The sequence below is a fragment of the Chiloscyllium punctatum genome, chromosome 19 (genome assembly GCF_047496795.1).
Source record: "Chiloscyllium punctatum isolate Juve2018m chromosome 19, sChiPun1.3, whole genome shotgun sequence".
Lineage (NCBI taxonomy): Eukaryota > Metazoa > Chordata > Chondrichthyes > Orectolobiformes > Hemiscylliidae > Chiloscyllium > Chiloscyllium punctatum.
The window spans coordinates 63797343-63818916 of NC_092757.1; the positions used below are offsets into that span (position 1 = coordinate 63797343).

A 21574-nucleotide genomic window follows, 5' to 3' on the forward strand; every position below is an offset into this window, starting at 1 on the left:
CAGCATAGATTTCAGAAAGGACAATTGTGCTTGTCATAATTCATAGAATTCTTTGAGAGGTAGTTGACATGGAATGGAAAATATGTGATGATGGAATGATGCAATATGTGTAGACTTGAAACAATCTTGACAATGGAACAGAAGATTACGAGAAAAGATTAATGGGTAAGAAATTAAAAGTGGTATAGCAGCTATTATAAATTGTTTAGAAGGGAAGAAACAAAAGGGAAGTTAAGGGCAACTTTTCATTATGTTAATGTTGATGTCCCACACGGCTCGGATCTGGCACCTCTTCTGTTGGATTATTTGAATATAGGTTGGAAGGGTTGCGACCAAAATATGTGGATGATTCCAAAATAGAAGATAGAGTTAATTTCTTTGAAGTCAAGAACAATGTGCAAAAACGTGACCTATAAGAATGAGAATGGGCTAAAATGCTCTAGATACATTTAACTGTGTTAAATCTGGAGTTGATGCAATTTTGCAGCAAAGTAAACAATAGTAAATGTATTCTGAATGGAAAAAGAATTGGAGCTGGAGGAAAACAAAGTTTGAGATACACAGGTTCACTTCACATAAAGGGCGTCACCTCAAGTTGGCGAAGGTGTACAAAACGTTCACTGGATTCTTGATTTAGTTACCTGAAGAAAACAGTAATAAAGCTAAGAGGCAACGACAAGCCATTTAAAACTTCAATCATACCCTAAGTTAGAATGCTGCGTGTGGTGTTGGCCTCCACTCCATGGAAAGGATATTAAAAAGTGGCTGCTGAGAAAATGTAGAGGTAAAAAGAAACATTTGCATGGGGATGACCTCAACCGGGACCTTGGGTCCATGTCACACTACAGGTGACCCCATTGCATTTTACACACACACACACACGTTTGTAGGGTGAATTTGTACTTGCAGAATTACATTTTATTTTGCTCAAAAACTGCATGAATCCATGTAAGATTCTGTGAATCTGTTTTTTAGATTAGAATCAGCCTGACCGTTGTGGCACAGACAGTCTCACACAGGGCCGCTCACACCCTCAATATGTTGTCTGAGCCAACATGACACCAGTTGTTATGAGAACATAACTTTTAAAAAAAGGTTTTGGAATGTATATATGAAAGAACTGAAACCAACATGGTCATTGTAAAAGATGAGAGACTTCACAAACAATCCAGGTCTTTTTCAATATATAATTTCAGTTACATCACACTGTAAACTTTTGCTATAACTTCTGTGTCTTACAATCTTATACTCCACAATCACCTGATGAAGGAGCGGCACTCCGAAAGCTAGTGCTTCCAGTTAAACCTGTTGGACTATAACCTGGTGTTGTGTGATTTTTAATTTTGTACACCCCAGTCCAACACCAGCATCTCCAAATCATGACTTTTTTTTGCAGAATTAGAATACAAAGCACTAAAGTAAAATATCATGGACATTAGAAATATGAAATAAAAACAGAAATTGCTGGAAATACTCAGCAACCCAGGAAGGCAAAACACGTCAATGTTCAAGATTTTCAATTTGGAGTTAAAGCGTGGCAGTGAGTGTCTTAGAAGGCATAAAATCTGCCAATTTCTGGAGCGAGTGAGCATCCCATGTTTTTCATGTTATTATCTATGCAACTGAGATGTTGTACAAATGATTTGGTGAATCATATGTGACAAAGCAAAAAGGAAGTTCCAGCATTTGATGGAATCTTCCCAGGTCGAAGCATTTAGCACCACATTTAAAGGGCAGCTGGACACCATTTGACTCACTGAAAGCCAGCAACTTCAGGAACATGTCAGGAATAACTGGGAGCCGATGATGGTCACTTCCAACAGGTAAGAAGTGGAGCAAAGGAGCAGAAACTGGCAGCCAGTTTTAGTGATGCTGCTTTGCTGCTGGATTGGCTCACTGAAAAAAGGGACAGCTTCCCCTGAGAATGGCACGAGGAGGCTATTCCATCAAACCTCTTTGGCCTGGGTTGAGATGGCAGTACAGGTCAGTGCCAATGGACCCCATAAAATAGATCGCAAACAATGCCAGAAACAAATTAGTGATCCGTTGTGCTCCACAATGATAAGTGACACCATCTTCTCTCACTTATAACACTCTAATTCTAGCACAGCACAGGCTGCTCATAAAGCCCCAGAATATAAACCTCAATTTCCAATATATGTTGTGCACTCAAGAGCTTACATCCACCTCAGTATCAACCAAGTATGTAACAAACACCTCTACTCTTTTCGGATGTGCAAGAAGGCAAACTCATAGCTCTGCTTAAGCTATTCTGCAACTTTGCTGCATCAAGCTTTTCTCTTCCCTCTGCAGACACTAGTGACAGCCATCAATGGAAGAGGCTGCAGCTTGGGTCCCCTCTGTGCCAGCAACACCCTCTGAGGAGTAAGTCTTTGAATCCTCAGAGGACCCATTAACAATGCGTTCACCTGCACCCTCCACTAGCACAGATCCAGTCACTTGACGATGGATATCAGCTCAAGCAGGCTTGAAGACACAGTCTGGTGAGCACATCACTGACAAGTGTCCATAGGAAGGACTTGAGATCACTGATACATGGAGGACTGCTGAAGCTCGGGAATCATGCTGAGTCCCATGCAGATGTTGTGTTTCTATAGTCGACTTGAACAGAAATGGTCAACCTGCACACAGAGGCAGGAGAACATTAGGCAGGCATGGCAGAGGCACTGGATAAACTGGAACTAAAGTTGGAGGAGATTGTTCACGCTCTCACGGCAGTGATGGCTCCAGCATGTGTATGTTTGTCCCCTTTCATGAGAACGGCTGTGGCTGCCTTTCACACAAAACGTGGCAGACTGGTCAGTGTCTGCAGTTTATGCACTTCAACCTGTACTCCATCACTCCAGCCATCAATGGCAAGGGCTGAGGTGGACAAGAGAACTCAAACCCAATCCTTGTGCCCACAGAGAGCAGAACAACTTAATGACACCAAGCAGCTTCTATTCATGACTCTTCAGAGGTGTCTGAGCAGAATAAACTCAATCCAGCTGAACTGTCCTGGGAGCAGTGCGCTATAAGGTTCTCTCTCAGCTGTCTGTCTCAATGGACGCTTGCATTCTCTTCCTCTCTTTGATGGTCTTCCTGGCCTACATCAGGAACCTCAGATTCACCTTCACTTTTCCCCTCAAAGGTTTCCTCTCATTCCTGCATCTTCTCCTCAATTACTTTGGAATTGGAGATTGGAGGGACATAGTACAAAGCAAAAATGCAAGACAATCTGTCTGGGTATACTGTGTGGCACTGGAATCTATTTTCAGAAAGCCTGTGGTCCAGTTGATGACAGACCTGATGGAAGCATTAGACAGCATTATATTCCTCTTTGGCAAGAGTCTGCAGACTCCTTAGAAGGTGTCATCAACCAAAGGTGGAAGAGACATCTCTTTTTGCCCAGAGACAGAGGGCCTTTGAAAGAGATTGGCAACTCTGAGTGGTCCAGATCTCAGGAGACACAGAAACCCATTGAATATCTAGTGCAGTCTTGCACTATCTGTCTGCTGTGATCACAAATAATTTGAATATTAAGGGTTTGGAACCCTTTCATGTTCAGGAAGGGCACTATGTGGGGAGCTATTGATTGTATCCTAAACTGAAGCTGAACCAGAGGGAGTTCCCTAATGCTGTGGCGTAAAAGGGGAAACCTCCAGCACAGATGCGCACATGAAGAGTGAATAGTGGTTCATCAAAAGATTGTGACATCAAGTTCCATCAGGAGATATTGAGAATTGTGACTTGGGATAAGTGCAGTCCTACTTCAAGAAGATGGGTCACACAAAGCGTTCAAAAGACTAAAATGAACTGAAGGAGATACATATGTGGAGAGAAAGGGTAGTTATATATATTTTCACAGTTGAAACTGTTTGTGAATCTTTGAATCTTTGCTTGAGTAAGTTTGATTTTGATAAAAACTGAGTTATTGTTGACTATAGAAACCTGGCTGATATTTTCATAATACAGTATCTGACAGTCTGAGACCAATAAATATATGAATATTTTTAATTAACCTGTTCAGGTATGCTACAAGACAACTCCAGAGAAGGTGGGATTTGAACCTTGATCTTCTGACCAGGTAGGGACACCAACACTGCACCGCAACGTTTGAGACCTTTATAACTGTTCATACTAACAGCTGGTTAAATCTAACATTTGTTGTTACCAGTGAAGGAATGGGACTATAAAAGGAGACTGTGTACCCCACTAATTTTGGATGTAACACCCCAATGACTCTTCATTCTCCCCTTGTTTCAGTTGAGCCCCTGTGTTATGATCAATAATGCCTTACCTTCAGTTCCTGACACCCTTGCAAACCCTCTCACATCACTATATCAAGGTCAGAGTGACAATGACTTGCCTTGACTCCCCACTCTTTGAGACCAATCAGTCTCTTCCCCCATCCTATGATATCCCACCCGATTCAATTGCCCTTTTGACTGTAAACCATTCCCTCAACTAGAGGATATAACCAGAGCAATCCATAGAAGTGAGCTGCCTCAATGCCAGTTATACCCTAGAAACCCCTTGGGTTATGTACACACCCCTTTCTCTTACCCCCACCAACTGGCTGGCAAGGCCCATTCCTCCCCAGACAAATCATTAAGACACCCAAGGTGATTTTGCTTGACATTCAGCACAAAAAGTGGCCCAATACTCAGACTGAAAGGACATTGATCCGTGACTTGAGTTGGAGTAACTACTTAATTGACCATAGCCAAGGCTCTAAACTAGAAACCAGCCAGCCCCTGGGTTGATTGTGGTGATAACCTTCTTGTGGATAGGTCACCGTGCTTTTCATGCACATGCTTTGTGCTTGCCAGGTACAGATACCGGTTCTGATGCTGACACAGCAATGCGCCAGGTAGCAAGATGTAACCCACTGGCCACGCCTTCATCCTGACACTTCACTGTGCTGCTACGGTCACATATTTCTGCCTTGCTTTCTGACCAATAGGACAACCCTCTGCCATAAGTGGCCTGCTTCCCCTCAGCACTAAAGTGGCATCTAGGTGGCAAAAGCTGTGACCTGATTCTGGTGCATTGATCTGCCACCTGTGAACCAGTAGCTGCTGCATTCCCATTCTCAAACTGGTAAATTGGTGAGGTAAAAGGGGAATATGGGTTTGGGATGGGGAGGGAATCAGAGTGCAGTAAGCATTTCCCTTTAATGTAACTTGTTTGTCACACAGGCACCCTCACGAAGTTGGTGCACACACTGAGGCTGAGGCTGAATGAAAGATGGAGACATGGCCCTCGTTATTGAGCTGCTGCATACCTCACTGGGGGCAGCCCACAGGATACTCCATTACTAAACAAACATCTTATGTTCCCTTAAGTAGGTCATTTTCAGCAAGAGTGTTGTGCCCTGCCAATGGTGGGATGTCGGTCGCTGTCAATCCCTTATTAAGGACGAGCAAGGAAGGACAAGGGCTGGTGTCCAGGAGTAATAGCAGAACCCGCAGAGCATCAGAATCACCCAGCTGAGGGAGAGCTCACTGTCACAGGGCCCACCAGAAAACATGGGGCCTGCAGGTGGACCAGGGATTGTCACCTCCCCCCAACTAAGAATGAGTGAGGAGGTGTCCACACAGGCTCCAAATGTCCCAGGACGTCATGTCAGAACTGTGCTGGATGCTGGAGCAGGACCTGAGGGGCTACAGGAATGGGAATACTTCCCCCACCCTCCTTGGGTGTGATGGTAAAAGCCACCCTGCTAGTGGCTCGCTCCAGGGAGCAATGGGTGACCTGTGTGGGATCTCGCCATTGTACACCCACAAATGAATCTAAACAGTGCCTGAAATCTCAATGTGAGATGACACCAGCTCACTTTGTTTCCTGATAATAGTAATGCCGCAGCCCAGCAGTAGGATTCAGAAACAGCAGCATTCCCCAGGGTCCCACCGACTGCACACATGGCACTGGGAGGACAGTGTCAGAACACTGCCGAAAATATCAGCACAAAGGCCTTCCATTCCATTTATGTGCAGCTATCTGTGACCACTGTTGGCACTTCCTTAAGGTGTGTGCCTGCTACCCTGGCAGCTGTCACGACTCTGGATTAGTGGTGCTGCAAGAGCACAGCAGTTCAGGCAGCATCCAACGAGCAGCGAAATCGACGTTTCGGGCAAAAGCCCTTCATCAGGAATAAAGGCAGTGAGCCTGAAGCATGGAGAGATAAGCTAGAGGAGGGTGGGGGTGGGGAGAGAGTAGCATAGAGTACAATGGGTGAGTGGGGGAGGAGATGAAGGTGATAGGTCAAGGAGGAGAGGGTAGAGTGGATAGGTGGAAAAGATAGGCAGGTCGGACAAGTCAAGGAGACAGTAACTGAGCTGGAAGTTTGAAACTAGGATGAGGTGGGGGAAGGGGAAATGAGGAAGCTGTTGAAGTCCACATTGATGCCCTGGGGTTGAAGTGTTCCGAGGCGGAAGCCCACTCACCCATTGTACTCTATGCTACTCTCTCCCCACCCCCACCCTCCTCTAGCTTATCTCTCCATGCTTCAGGCTCACTGCCTTTATTCCTGATGAAGGGCTTTTGCCCGAAACGTCGATTTCGCTGCTCCTTGGATGCTGCCTGAACTGCTGTGCTCTTCCAGCACCACTAATCCAGTATTTGGTTTTCAGCATCTGCAGTCATTGTTTTTACCTAGCTGTCACGACTCCTCCAACCAGCAGTATTCTCCTGTATCTGGTATGTTTTAGGTGCCAGAAGCCAGCAAAACTGATTACTGGGGATAAGGACTACCCAGCTGCAACCATTGCTCGTGACACCATTGTGCAACCCCCTGACTGACAGAGGATGTAGATGCAAGGCTTTGAGCAGGAACGTGGTGGAGCAGATGGTAGAGCTGCTGAAGTTGGGGTTTTGTTGCTTGGACCAATCTCAGGGTAAGGGGCCTCCAGAATAATCCGGATGCAGTTCGCGACATCATCCAGTTGCCAACAACTGGAGCAGCCAACATGGTGATGTGTTGGATAAGTGTACAAGAACAGTCTTCTCAGGATAATGAGCTCAGCTGTATCAGGCACAACAAGGCAGACAGAATCTGATTAACACCTGATTTCAGGAGTTAAAAGCTGGGTGCAGCATACCGTTGTGTGATACAAAATCATCATTGGTCATGATATCAGCATTTGTATTGTGGAGTCAAACTGAAGCCTCTATTGATTTTGTTTGTCTTTGTGTTTATTGGCTGTAAATAAATCATGTTTGGAATTGTTCACCGTTTCCTTTTAGGTGATGATCCCCAACTGGACAACAACACAATGCAGGTCTCCAGTAAGCATTGGGGAGAGTAGCAGTGACGTGGAGAGGTTGTTTGGACAGGAAAGAGAGAAGGACATGTAAACTGTGTGGCCTGGTGGCTAAGAAACCAACTATGGTGAGAGATTGGAGTTGTACATGTGTGGGCGAGCCAGGTATGTGCCATGAGTAAAGTGGCTTTGTGGATGCTGTCCCATTACATTGTAGGTGAAGGGTAATGCTGGATTAGCAATACTTGCTCCAGTGCACAACGGCCTTTTAAATACGGAGCAACTATTAAGGATACTGGTCTTTTTGAGTCATAGTCATAGAGATGTTCAGCATGGAAACAGACCCTTCAGTCCAACTCGGCCATGCCGACAAGATATCCTAAGTTAATCTTTTCCCATTTGTCAGCATTTGGTCCATATCCCTCTAAAGGTTTTCTATTCATATACCCATCCAGATGTCTTTTAAAAGTTGTAATTTGACAGCTATCTGCTAAGTTCTGGGAGCGACGCATAGTAAAATGGGGATTGAATCAGACAAGAATGGCCCAAAACACTAGAGTAGGGACTTAATGAGGCAAATTTTATAAGACATGGCTAGAAATCATATCAGATTTTCTGATGAAAAGCCCTATTAAAATAGTGGACTCAATTAGCACTTGGCCAAAAAAAAGCTTAAGATTCAACCCATTAATTCTGTTTGTTCACTCTTCATAGATATCACATGCTGAGAATTTTCAGCATTTTCTGTTTTTATTACAGCTTATAGTGCAATATGATAATAATACTTAACATTTTGAAATAACGCCATCAGGGCAGATAGAAATTGACTGTTTCCTCTGTTTGAAATGTTAAGTACAAGGGGCCAAGAATGAGACACAAAATTATATTAAATGTATGCAATTGAGAACAGAAGACAGGAAAAGTATCTTCACAGAGTGTTATGACTGTGGGATGTCCACTCCCTAAACAAGTGGTTTTGGCAAACTGTATCAACAGAGTCATACAACATGGAAACAAAGCCTTGGGCCCAACTCAGCTGTGCCTGCCACATGTCCTAAACTGATCTTATCCCATTTGCCAGCATTTCACCCATATCACTTTAAACTCTGCCAATTCATGTATCCATCCAGATAATTTTTAAATGTTGTTATTGCACGCATCTCCACCATTTTCTCTGGCAGCTCATTCCATACATGCATCACCCTCTGCGTGAAAAGGTTTCCCCTCAGGTCCCTTTTAAATCTTCCCCCACCTCACCTTAAATCCTACCCCTCCAGTTTTGGACTCCTCTACCCTTTGAAAAAGACCTTGGCTGTTCACCCTATTCATGGCCCTCAGAATTGTATAAATCTTTAAGGTCATCCCTCAGCCTCCAACACACCAGTGGAATTAAGTTGTTTTGAAGGACAAAGGGAAGGAGGTTGAAGAGAGATAGGCACAGGATTGGTTAGTTGGATTGGAATGGCTTATCTGCCTGGGGGGTTAATATTGATTTAGACAGGTCAGGCTTACTGGACTATTTCCGTGTTGTAATTTTAATGTACAAATCCAGGAATTTTATCCTGGTAGGTTTGGAAATACTTATAAGTTAGTACAGATATCTGGTACATAATCCTTTTGATCTTGTGCACTTTCACATATGAATGAAATAGCTGGAAATATTGGCAGATGTTCAGATCCCATGCCTACCAGAGCTCAGACCAAGCTAGGGTACCAGACAATGTGAGGTTACCTTCCCATTAGTATTCTACAGAGTCTTCATGATATTGTGCTCTGACCTTAACAAAATATAAAGAGATAACTTGTGCTCTTATCAGATGTCAAAATAACATTGTTGCATCGATCATGATTGATTCAATAGCACTGCTAAAAAGAATTAAAGGTTTAGAACAAATGCATCTTACTGTGTTCTTCGATTTTTATTGTATGTCTGAAAGCTACTTCTGACTAAAGAAATCAACGAGCATTTGGCTCATTTAAATACGCAACATAATAGGCACAGCAATATGCTGCATCACTTAAAAAGATAGAGTTTAAATAATAGCTCCATTATTCAATGAATTTTATTTTATAAATACATTTTATTAATTTTAAACTTGCAGAATTAAAACCTCCTTCCATAGATGTCAAAATGGCTATCTCACTTTTGGGTGGCCTCTCTGCATTCATTTGCAGTTCATTAGTTGCACATCTCACTGGAATTAACTTCCTACCTACCAACACAGAAATACCCTTAAACATCCCAAAATATTCACATCCTGCACACTGGTTTTGATTTGAACATCCTATCAACATCCTAGAGGTTATCACTAACCAGAAGCTGAACTGGGCTAACCATATGGTAAAAGTCACCAAGACCTTATCACACCATTGGGCCATCATTAGGGAGAGATGATTGGTGGGTGGTTTAACTTGAGGCTCAGGTGAGGGGAGAGGCTGAGAAGATGAGTCCTTCATGATAATCTCAGCCAACGCAGGAATTGAAACCACACTGTTGGTTTCACAAAGCAGCCTTCCAGCAAATATAAAACACTGTGGCTGCAAGAAACAGGTCAGAAGTTGGAAATTTTGCAACAAGTAACTCACCCTCTGACTCCTCAAAACCTGTCTACAATCTGCAAGACATAAGTAAAGAGTACAATGGAATATTCTCCACTCATCTGCATGAATGCAGCTCCAATGACACTCAAGACGCTTTCCACCAACCCACCTGATTAGCAGCCATTCACTACTTTAAACATTTCCTCCCTCCACAATGGAGGCTCAACGGCAGCACAGTGTATAATAATTACAAGGTGCATTGTAGCTCCTCATCACGGTTCCTTTGACTGGATTCTTTAAACCCAGAACCTTTGCCATCGAGAACAGGAAGAGGAAGCAAGTGAACGCCACTACCTGTAAGATCGCTCCCAAACCTGATTTCAAATGGCATCACCAATCCTTCACTGTCTCTGGGTCAAAATCTTGTTACTTCCTCACAGAACTATGGGTGAACCTACACCACATGCACTTCAGCATTTCAAAGGAAGAAACTCACCAGCACCTTCTCCATTCCAGCAATTAGAAATGGGTAATAAATGCTGTTCTAATCAGCAGTACTCAGTTCCCATGAATTAATAATTTCTTACAGCCTTGCAGCACCATATTATTTTTTATGCATGTATTGTATATTGCGACTTGGATATGCTTAATATTATTGCCACTGTAAATCATCAAAGTGTAAGTACATTTGAACAGATGTTTTAGATGATAGGTGTTCAGTTTAGTTTGTGACATTTTACTGCACCTGATGGACTGAAGACAGGGACTGAAGACAGAATGGAAATCTTCTGCAAACTGCAGCAAAAAGCTACTGCAGTCAAGCCAATCATGCTGTTATTGCTGCAAGTCAGAAAAGGTTCGGATTGCAAGGTATATACTTCACTCATCAAAACTTACCAGGGCATTTGAATGTGAAAATTGCATAGTAAATTATGCAATTCAAGATTTGAAAGATTTTAAGGTAAATAGTAAGAGATTGTTTCACTGATTCATAAGTCAGGATAAAAGAACCATACAATAAGAATTATCACAAGAGAAATAAAGATGAGCACTTCTTTCCTACATAGGGAGTGAATGAATTCACTAAATTCTATACAAGAAACTGCAGAAGTAGAAGTTATAATATCATTGAATAGGGAATCAGAGAAATGGTTGGAAATGATGAATAAGAAAGGATAATTAGGTTCCTGCAGTTGGGGAGCTAGTACTGACACTGGCAGAATTGAATGCATGACCTTTTCCTGTGCTGTAATTTCTGTGATTCTACAAAGGGGAGAAACGTGAGCAATGTAATTTAAAATTTCAATTGATGCAAATGCTGAAATGCTCAACAATGCTGGATGAAAAATGACCATGTTCGATGTCATTCACTTTCTGCCACCCTGATAGTTGCCTGATATAAAAATAATAACAGTGTTGGCTGACCACAGCAATCAATTTGGTTTGACTACAGTTGTACAATTCCCATATTCCAAAGACAAATGAAAACATAGCAAGCATATGTTTAGCTGTATGGAAACCAGATATGGCTGGCCTCCAGTGAATTGCAGCCTGACTTTGAAAAGTTGGAATAACTTAATTTGATCAACTATTTCAAAAGGGTGGTTATTGGGATGGGTTACTTTTGAAATTAAATATATTAACTTGCCCATTCAAAGTACTACTACTCTATTTAAACACAATGAAATTAAAAACTATTAGAGCCATGCTAGAATTTATAAGTATCTCTATTTCTTGTAAATTCAGGAGAAATTTCATACCTAACCTCATCTACTCCTATAACCCTTCATGACTTTGTCTCTTCTCCAATTCTAGATTTTTGTGCACCTCTGATTTTCTTCCCAACTAGTGACCATGGTTTCAGCTACCTAGACTCTTAGGCTCTGCAATTCTCTTCTCAACCCCTCCACCTTGCAACCTCTCTCCTCCCATTAGGCACTTCTTAAAATATATCTGTTTGACCAGAGTTTTACTCATCAAACTTAATATCTCCTTATGTGGTTGGCTCTTAAATTTTGTTTAATAATTTGAAGTGCCTGGAATATTTTGATATATTAAGGGTGTTATAAACTAAAGGTACATACTATAAGCCACCAGATAGCAGGAATATGAACTTTGATTATTTACAGTCTGGGATTGTAAGTGTGTGAAGAGCAAAGAGATAGAGGAATTGCTGAAATATGTGCAAGAGATGTGTTTTGAGCAGCGTGCTTGCAGTCCAAAAAGGAAGGAAGCAGAATCAGTAGATCACGTTACATTGAGAAAGCACTTTGAGAAGATGGATCACAAAACCATCAGGTTTAGTGTTGTTATGGAAAAGACAAGGAACAATTCAGCATAAAAATGTTTCAATAAAGGAAAACTAACTACAGTAATTTGACAAGAAATTTGGTACAGTTGTATGGAATTGATTTGGAAAACAATATCGTACAATGGGAGGCATTCAAAGTGAAAATAGTTTAGTTGGAAAATAGATACATTTCTATGAAGGTTGAAAGGTAGGTTATTCAGGGTGACGGCTTGCTGGATAACTACAGAAATATAGATTGAAATAAGGTTTCGACAATTGCTTGTGTCATAACATAGCACAGCAGAGATTCAGGCTTATGTGTAGAAAGAGCAGACATCTAAAAACTGAAGTAAATGAGGCAACGAGTGGACATGACAATAGATTAGCAGCTACCATTAAAGGACAAATAAAGATAATTTACAAATGCAAATTTTTTAAAAAAGAGTATTCAAAGGAAAGTTGGAGCTGATCAGGGAGAAAAATATTCTTGTGAGGACCAGGATGTCACTTGAGACATTAAATGAGTACTTTCCAATGTAAGTAAATGAAAAATTGAAGGCAGTCTTTGCTATGCATTGAAAACATACATCACAGCAGGCAGGCTGTAGCGTCTGTATGCTTATTGAAGAATTTGATGCTCAACATACCTGATAGAATCTGAGGGCATTTCTGTTCCAAGTAGCTTTATGAATATCTTGGTCTAATTGAAAATAAATGATGCAAAGCACACTAAGTTTCACAAATTCACATTGTGATAGAAACCATAGGATTTATTTGCATCATTTTTTATGATATTGGTTGTGAATCAAAGGTCAAATGTAAAAGTGAAATACTGCTCCCAATGTCCACAAACCCACAGGTGAAGGATTATATCATACCACCTGCAGATTGCAGTTCCTGGCCTCCACAGTTGATGGAGTCAAAAAGTATGGCACTGGAAAAGCACAGCAGGTCAGGCAGCATCCGAGGAGCAGAAGAGTCAAGGTTTCGAGCGTAAGACCTTCATCAGGATTCCTGATAAAGGGCTTATGCCCGAAATGTCGACTCTCCTGCTCCTTGGATGATGCCTGACCTGCTGTGCTTTTCCAGCACCACACTTTTTGACTCTGATCTCCAGCATCTGTGGTCCTCACTTTCTCCAAAGTTGTTTGTCAGACAACTGTACACATGCAACTGCAGATGAGGGACTATGCTTCCCACACTGTTCTTACACAGAGAGTGACATTGTTATGCATGAAATGTAGTGACATTGACTATGATGCGTAAATGCATTCCCGCTTCGGGACGTTAGTCCCCAGTAAGAAATACCAGGTCCATTTGTTCCCATGCAGGTGGCCATTTTGATGGTCATCTTTGCATTTGAACAAATTACTGCAAGTATTTCAAGCTGATACATGTTCACATAAACCAAATAAAGGGTACAAAAAGATCCACTCACCCAATGTTTTTTGTGTATTACAAAATGTATATCTTGCATTCAACCAAAAGCCAAAGAATCTCTTAGGAAGGTAAAAAACTATGTGAAAGCCCAGGCTATTTAAGGAAAGAAATCTGGAAAATTCTGGACCCTTTGGGAATATTTATATTACCCATATGAATACAGAGTCTCATTCCTTCAAAAGCTAAGAGAAATTAAAATTTAGTTTTAATTTATCTCTATGTCTCTTGTCTGTCTCATTCAATCCCAACTGTTTTGTCTTACTTTGTTGTCTGGACATCATTTAAATCCAATTCATATTTACAGTTCTTGGTTTATAATTCCTAGCTGAGACTCAGCAGCAGGATTTTAATAACACTGGAATGAAAAGCTGGAAGGTGTGTAGGCCGGTGAAATCACAGTAAAGCTGTAATTCACTGGGATGGTTCTCCAGCGTAGTCCTGCTATTGGAGATGATTCTCCCCTCTCCCAGTCCTGCTGAATCATCAAAGCTGTCAGGCCCCTGATTCGACTGCTGGAATGGTTCCACCAATGGCCAACTAAGAAGCTGTCTCCAGCGATATTTCCCATCCAATCCCACTGCCTAACCATACAGGCTCATGACCTGCGTATGACCCCAAAGTTGGGATGTCGCCCTACTGGAAAATCCTTGATTGCATGTCATAGTGACGATTCTTTAGTCTGAGGCTTTGTCGAGCTACTTCAGTTTCTTCCCCAGCCAGAGTACCACAAATACCCACCAGAGAGTGTCCCACTTGAATTATACCAGGTTTCTGTTCAAACATTGACCACAAACATTGTGGACTGCTATTAGCAAGGTTAAACATGAGCAGTGTTCCTTCACCATTGACTACCAAGTCAGGGCTACTACCTGAATATGATTCAATATTCTCTGGTCAGTTTGCAGCACTGGATCCATGTGGTTAGTGTTATGAGTGCTGACAGTGAGTGACCACATGATATTTAACTGAGTGGGGCATCACAGTTGAGATCAACCTTGCCTTTATCCATAGACTTATAAAAGGCAAGATCCATAGGAAACTGCAGCAAGATTATGATACCAACTTTCACGTCTTTAAATCAATTTTGCAATTTTATTTTACCCAAATGAGTAGTTCTCCTTCTCAGGACAACAGTCCCATTGGCAATCAATAATTTGGTTTCTACCTTGACGTCACTAAATCCAAAAATGGCCTGTTACTGTCCTGTCTTCTTCCTGATTAACACTGAATATGTTGACCACCAAAAAGAGATGATACATAGTTCTCATCAGTTCTGCTGCTGTAGCTGCCTCTATTAAATGGTGCCCTCAATGTTAAGTACTCCAAGGCAGAGCATTAGTTTCAGGTAAGTGACAAGTTTCTTTTTAAAAACTTGCCCAACCATCTCCATTAATTTTCTCCTATTCCAGAATAGCCCTTTATTACTTGACCAGTGACATTTGAAGTGCAATTCCTGTCAAAGCACATGTTTTCGAAGAAGAATTAGAAATGTTATACATTAATTTTCAATTAGCATTCTTAAAGCTCAGGGAAAGAGAAAATGTTCATTTAACTTTGTTATTTAACAATCATGGATGGGTTCAGGTAATTGAAATCCATTTTGAACTGAACAGGAGTTGATAACGTGTAATTTGTTTCCATTGGAATTTTTTTTAGTGTTGCCAAATGTTGCAGCATTTGTTATCCATTCCTAATTGCCCCCAGAAAGTCTTGCCAGACCATTTCAGTGATAGTTAAGTCAATCAGATTGCTCTGGATTTGGATGCTGGGTCAGGACAGCAGATGCCCCATTGGACTTTAATAAACTGATGGGTTTTTATGATAAATGATTATTTCATAATTTATTGTCTCCATTGCTCAGACAAGCTTTCAGTTCTAGAATTTACTAATTGAATGTAAATTCCACTAACTGCCATACCACTACAAGATTATCATGGATTTTGAGATTATTGGTCCAGTTTTATTGCCACCATGCCACTGTCTCCCATAACTAAATTAACGGAATTTAGTTTGACAATCATTTACAAAGGCCTCAAGAATATAATAAAATCCAAGTGGAACTCTGAATGGAATACTTTTCTAGGCCAGCAATCACCTTCAGGTTAAAAAAGGAGAAGAGAAGCCTGTCAAAGTATCTGACTCACAGAGTACACAATGCCTTCAATGAGCATTTCCTAGCAATCCAGCCTTCATTTTTAGTGGCATCATTCCCATTCCATTTGAAAACTCAATAGTTAAGGAATTAATGCATTCTTAAACATTGCTACTAACCCAAACAAAAAGAGCACGCTGCACATGTTGTCACTCACCTAGTTGGTCGATAGTCTGGGATAGATCGATCCAGTGAAATCTTGTTACTCAGATACGTATTGTATCCATACTTTTCATAGGCTCCTGCAGCTTCTCCTTCTTCTTCATTAGTGAGTGTAGCTGGCAATCCTCCCTGTCCGCGTCCTCCAAAGCCTTCAATCAGTCCAAGAGATTTTGATAAGCCTAAGTGGGAGTCAACATCATGAAAATGGGCCACAGTAAGTACATCATCTTGCAAATATTATATAGATTTTTTTTCAGATAGTCTCACTTTTCTTTGGAAAAGAAAGCCAAACACAACAGTACCTGTGTGTTGATTTGAGAACTTAACACAGATTGAAGACAAAAAAAGGATAATAAAACTTCCAAATTCTTTAATCCTTGGTGCCTCAACCATCAATCTAGTTTGGCAGGAATGAAAAAGACATGCAAAATGTCACATCGGCTTCATGGGAGGGGAACTAAGACTTGCTGCGCTTGTTTTCCAGGGGCAGAATAGAGCCACAGTTCTAAAGTAAACTGAAACTCCTGCCACCCATGTCGGGCCAGAGATTATTCAGAATCACCTTGCAGTCAGCTAAAGTGTTTGCTAAGCCCTTTTCTGCCATTACTAGGGGCCTACCATCTGTTTTAAGACTTTGCCCAGAAATATGTTAGTTCCTTAAAGAGTGGTTTCCATCAAAAACATAATTTTTTTTTAACTTCATGAGGAGCCAGGTCTCCACTCAGGCTCCATGTCATCCCAACGAGTTGAAGATGGCCTGCACCTGTCTCTCCCCCAAGGCTGTTTACTCGCGGGCCTATGTCAGTGAGACAGCTGGGCCAAATTGGGCATCTTCAAACTGCCAGACTGTTCTCGACATCAACTGATCTGCATCTGCAGCTCAAATGAATTTTTTTTTAAAATTCACTCACAATGAGGGCGTCATCAGCTGGGCCAGCATTTATTACCCACCCCTAATTGCCCAGAAGGCAGTTAAGAATCAACCACATTGCTTTGAGTCTGGAGTCACATGGAGGCCAGACTGGGTGAGGATGGTAGTTTCCTTCCTAAAAATACATTAGTGAACCAGATGGGTTTTTCCTAACATATGACAGTGTCTTCATGGTCATCACTAGACTCTTAATTGCAGATTTTTTTAATATATATGTCAATTTCAAATTCCACCATCTGTCATGGTGGGATTCAAAGCTGGGTCCCCAGAACATGACCTGGATCTCTGAATTAACGGTCCAGCAACAATACCACGAGGCCATTTCTTCCCCCTATGTGTGGTTGACGTTTGAAGTTTGAGGGTAAATTTCAGCCAAGTTGCAAACCTCTGTCTTTTAAATTGATCATCTCACTCCCTCTCCCTCATTCTGAGAAAACAGGCTGAAACAAATTTCTATCTCAAGACTTCATTTTTAATATTTCGATGCAATTGCTTAGACTAAAACTCCAGTTAGTCATTTGACCTTTAAATCATTCCCCAGTGATTCAACCTTTCATTCACGTAACAGTTAATCTGACAAGAGCACATCTATTCCATGTTAAAATTTATTCACTCTTTCATTTCTATTACCACTGAAGATTTTCTCTTTAAAATGGGAACTCAGTTCCCACTGTGATTGAATCTGACCTGGAGTCTCTCATCGTCAATTACTCAATACGACCTAAAATCCTTTAAAATTCATCATTTATACATCAATGTAAAAGGCTGAGAATATCCTGTGTTAGATCATCTGAATAATTACTGGACCCAGAATTTTCCTTTGCTAAGTGTTTGGTTTTGCAATCACAACACAGGATCAGTCTTAAAGTCAGGAATTTATTTTTAGTGGGATTATTTCCCATTGATGGATATCTATATTAATTGATGTTGTTCAAAATGAGAATCTGCCACATATTTCCAATTATTTTTGAGGCTCCCTTTTAAACTTAGTCACTTTTTTTGCCCTTTCCACCCCTTCATTCATTTTTGCCCCCATTTTACGTGCAAGATACAAAACATAGTCAGCATAAATGGTTTGCAAATGCCAGCACTTCCTCTTGTTCATTTGCCCAGCACCTCAGACAAGATCTCCATATGACAGTTTTTAATTGCCTGGACATCCTGATATTCTGACCAATTCTAGATCTCTAATCGACTTGTTCATTGATGTTATGACACATCTATGGAGCAGAAGGACTTGAACTCGAATTTGAACCCAGGCCTCCTGGTCCAGAATTAGGGACACTAGTGTCACACGAGAAATCTGTGAAGCAATGTATTTGGAGATTGCAGGTTGAAGCATGGTCAATTAATCAGGAGGCCAACACATGAAGCAACATAGACACATTGCCATTTCTGGAGTAGTTTGAACTTATAATTGTAATATGTGAAAGATGTTGTGCATGTGTCAAGCTTTCAAACCACAAAGGAACACTTATCGTGTTCTAGATTAGATGTGAATCTATTCAATTAATGTGTAAATGGCTCAATCACATATTCTCACTCCAAATTTAGCATCAGTGTAACAGATGCTGAATTTATGGAGCGTAAGCCAAAGGTATCAAAGTTAACTTATAATGTGAGCATAGCCTTTGCATTTAGCAGAAAAGCATTAGCTTACCTCTTCTCAATGTGAAACATAGAAACACAGAACAGTACAGCACAGGAACAGGCCCTTCAGCCCACCAGTCCAATGCTGACCATGGTGCCATTCTCCACTAATCCTATCTACCTCCACACGGTCCATATTACTCTATTTCCTGCATGTTTAGGTGGTTGTCTAAATGCCTCTTAAACATTGCCGTCTTTTCTGCTTCTACGACTTCTGCTGACAATGCATTTCAGGCACTTACCACCCTCTATATAAAAAAATGCTCCTCATGCATCTCCTTTAAACCATTCCCTTCTCACCTTTAACCTCTGCCCTGAAGTATTTGACATGTCCACCAATGGGAAAAAGACCCCAGATATCCACCCTATTCATGCCTCTCACCTTTTCATATACTTCTGTCAGGTTGCCCCTCAGCCTCCGGTGCTGTAGCGAAAACAACCCAAGTTTGACCAACCTCTCCTTATAGCTAATACACTTCAATCCAGGCAACATCATGGTAAATCTCCTACATTCTTATCATTCTCCATAACTATCTTAAAACTTATGAATTATGATCACTGTTCCCAAAATGCTCTCAGTCTGAAACTTAGATCATTTAGCCAGGCTCACCCTCCAAAAATCTTCTTTGTGATTAAACACCAGAATATTTGACAAAAGTTGATTTGTAACAAATTCTGAAACAAATGGAAATTCAAATCTCTGAAAAACATGACTTCTGCTAGCAAAATCATATATATTTTTTTAAAAGTTATTTCTCCATCATTCCATTACTTCTAAGTCATGGATGAGCTTCTGCTGCTTTACAGTGCCCATGTGAAGGGGATTAGTCAGGTTTGACGGCAGTGTGTTCTAAGATACATTTATTTAATCAGGAGTCTCTTAGCCAGTGAACATCTGATCTCTAAAATCATCACTCAAGACAGGATGCAAGCGATCCTCCAAGGCTACAGATTCCTCCTCTTTCTCTGAATCCATGCATAAATTCCATCCTTGGACCTTGAGTGGACCTACCCTTTCCCTAGTTACGCTTTTACTTCTAATATACTTATAAAATGCCTTGGGATTCTCCTTAATCCCACTTGCCAAGTACATCTCATGGTCTCTTCTGGCCATCTTCATTTCTTGTTTAGGTTCTTTTTGGCTTCCATTATATTCCTTTATATTTGATCGCAATTTCCTAAACATTACGTATGCTTCCTTTTTGACTCAAATTTAAAGACCTCTTTTCATCCAAGGTTCCCAAATTCTGCCATCCTTATCTCTGACCTTCACAGAATCTGATCTTTAAAAGACTCCCACTCTGGCACCACCAGATGTAGCTGCTAATTCAGGCTCTCTTACTGACTGTGGCATTCCCCTTCAACTTACTGTAAACAATCCCTGAGGTGGCAGTATCTGAGTTAATGTTTGTGACAGAACAGCAACAAGTGTTGGATGACTGCAATTTGCCCTGCCTGGAATTGTCCTGGAACAGATGTTACAATGAATTTCCTCATGAGGAGCATTATAGGGACTAGAGCAACATCACCAGGTGTCCTACTGGCTACAATGCAAACTCAGCTCACTGGTTTAAATATTCCATTGTGCCTGTGACAGCACATGAAATACTATAGACTGAGGGAGTAGTTTATCCAGCAACATCAGGACATTCTTACAGCTATCCTTCAATGGAGGGCTAAAAACATCCAAAGAAAAAAAACAGAGATGATAAGTGTGGCCTTCTGTGGCATGATTTTGAGGTCCTAATCAAGAATAACTTAGATTTATGTAGCATTTTTAATGTCACTCACCATCCCCCAGGTGCAGTCAAAAGCAAAATCTGACACTGAGCCACTGGAAGAGATATTGGGTAGAACTGGATTTAATTAGACTTGAAGGTGGCACAGCAGATCTCCATCACCTTCCTGCTCCTGCTGGATTCACTTCTGGACAGAACGGCTCAAGCTCCACCTTCCTGACCTACTGCCAATTGAAATCCTTAAGTGGTTAACTCATACATAAGGGCCTTGCTGTGCCTGGGCTGCGATTATTGCAGCCCCAAGATGGGACAGGAAAGAGTCAGCCAACCTGCCTGATTAACCGGTGCGAGTACGGTCGGATGGTGGTAGTGAAAGCTGTTGGATGCTCCCTCAATCTGCTCTAATATGTGCATGTTTGAGGCACATGAACCAAGCCAAGAGACGGTCAATGAAAGCACCCTCTCCTGGCTTCCAGAACCGCTGCCCCAGATACCAGCCCTCATAAAACATGCACTGTTCCCTTGGGAAATCCTCCATTCTGGGAGTCTGGTTGGGGAGTGCTTTATCAATCGCAGCCGTGGACATCACTTTGATGCTCCAAGGTCTCTGACTGACCAGAAGCTCATGGCAGTCTGGACTTCCTCATCATACAGTGGAGGTGCAGAAATAAATCCACAAAACAACCAGGCAGTTGCTGACTTCACCACCTAATCACTGTGATCGTTTGGGAGAGATGGAAAGAGGAGAATCTGCAGAGGCAGTCACACACCAGTAACAGAGGCTGTCAGGTCTTCTTCTTTTAAGTTAAATGCAAAGAAAAGGAAACTGATGTGTTAAAGACATGTAGGCAGTTACTGCAGCTTAAAGCATTTCAGCAGCATTTAGAAGACCACTGCAGTGTCTGATTCTTTGGAAGACAATGGCCCAAAATGTTTGGATTCCTCACTTGATTTGTTATTATTAGCAATAAGGCAAAGGAAACACAATGTGACAGCATGGAAAGGCTAACAAAAGGATAATGCAATTCTATGGAGGAAGCTGGCCATGGTAATAAATTCCCCTTAGGTTATTAATCAATTGGTCATTCAATGCCAGCAGATTGTGATGGTCTCCCCAGGGTGGCCTCAGTAAAAAGAGACTCGGAGCATCTCAACTAATACAATTATCAAAGCACATTTTCTATGTTCATCCTTATTGTGTAGCCCTGTGTTTCAGAACATGAACTAATTCACTGAAATGTTCCCAGGGAGGCATAAAGTTGTTCACATCCACATTGCTTTTGAAATGCTCTTTCACTACCAGCCTGAAGTAGCAAAGATGTGAAAACCTCACTGATGTATTTGCTAACTTCCTGCACCTGTTCTGCTTACTCATATCTGCAGTAGCCTTCTGTTTGTTCGGAA

At 41.4% G+C, this 21574-nt stretch overlaps 1 protein-coding gene across 2 annotated transcripts in view; it reads right to left on the reverse strand.

Annotated features, from left to right (window-relative positions):
- The window catches only part of galnt17 (polypeptide N-acetylgalactosaminyltransferase 17), a 416397-nt gene that overhangs the window by 352948 nt on the left and 41875 nt on the right, over window positions 1-21574 (reverse strand). For both annotated transcript variants that reach the window (XM_072589562.1, XM_072589561.1), the window contains one exon: window positions 15846-16029. In XM_072589562.1, coding sequence (XP_072445663.1) covers window positions 15846-16029 — 184 coding nt within the window. The remainder of the gene's footprint in view (window positions 1-15845; window positions 16030-21574) is intronic.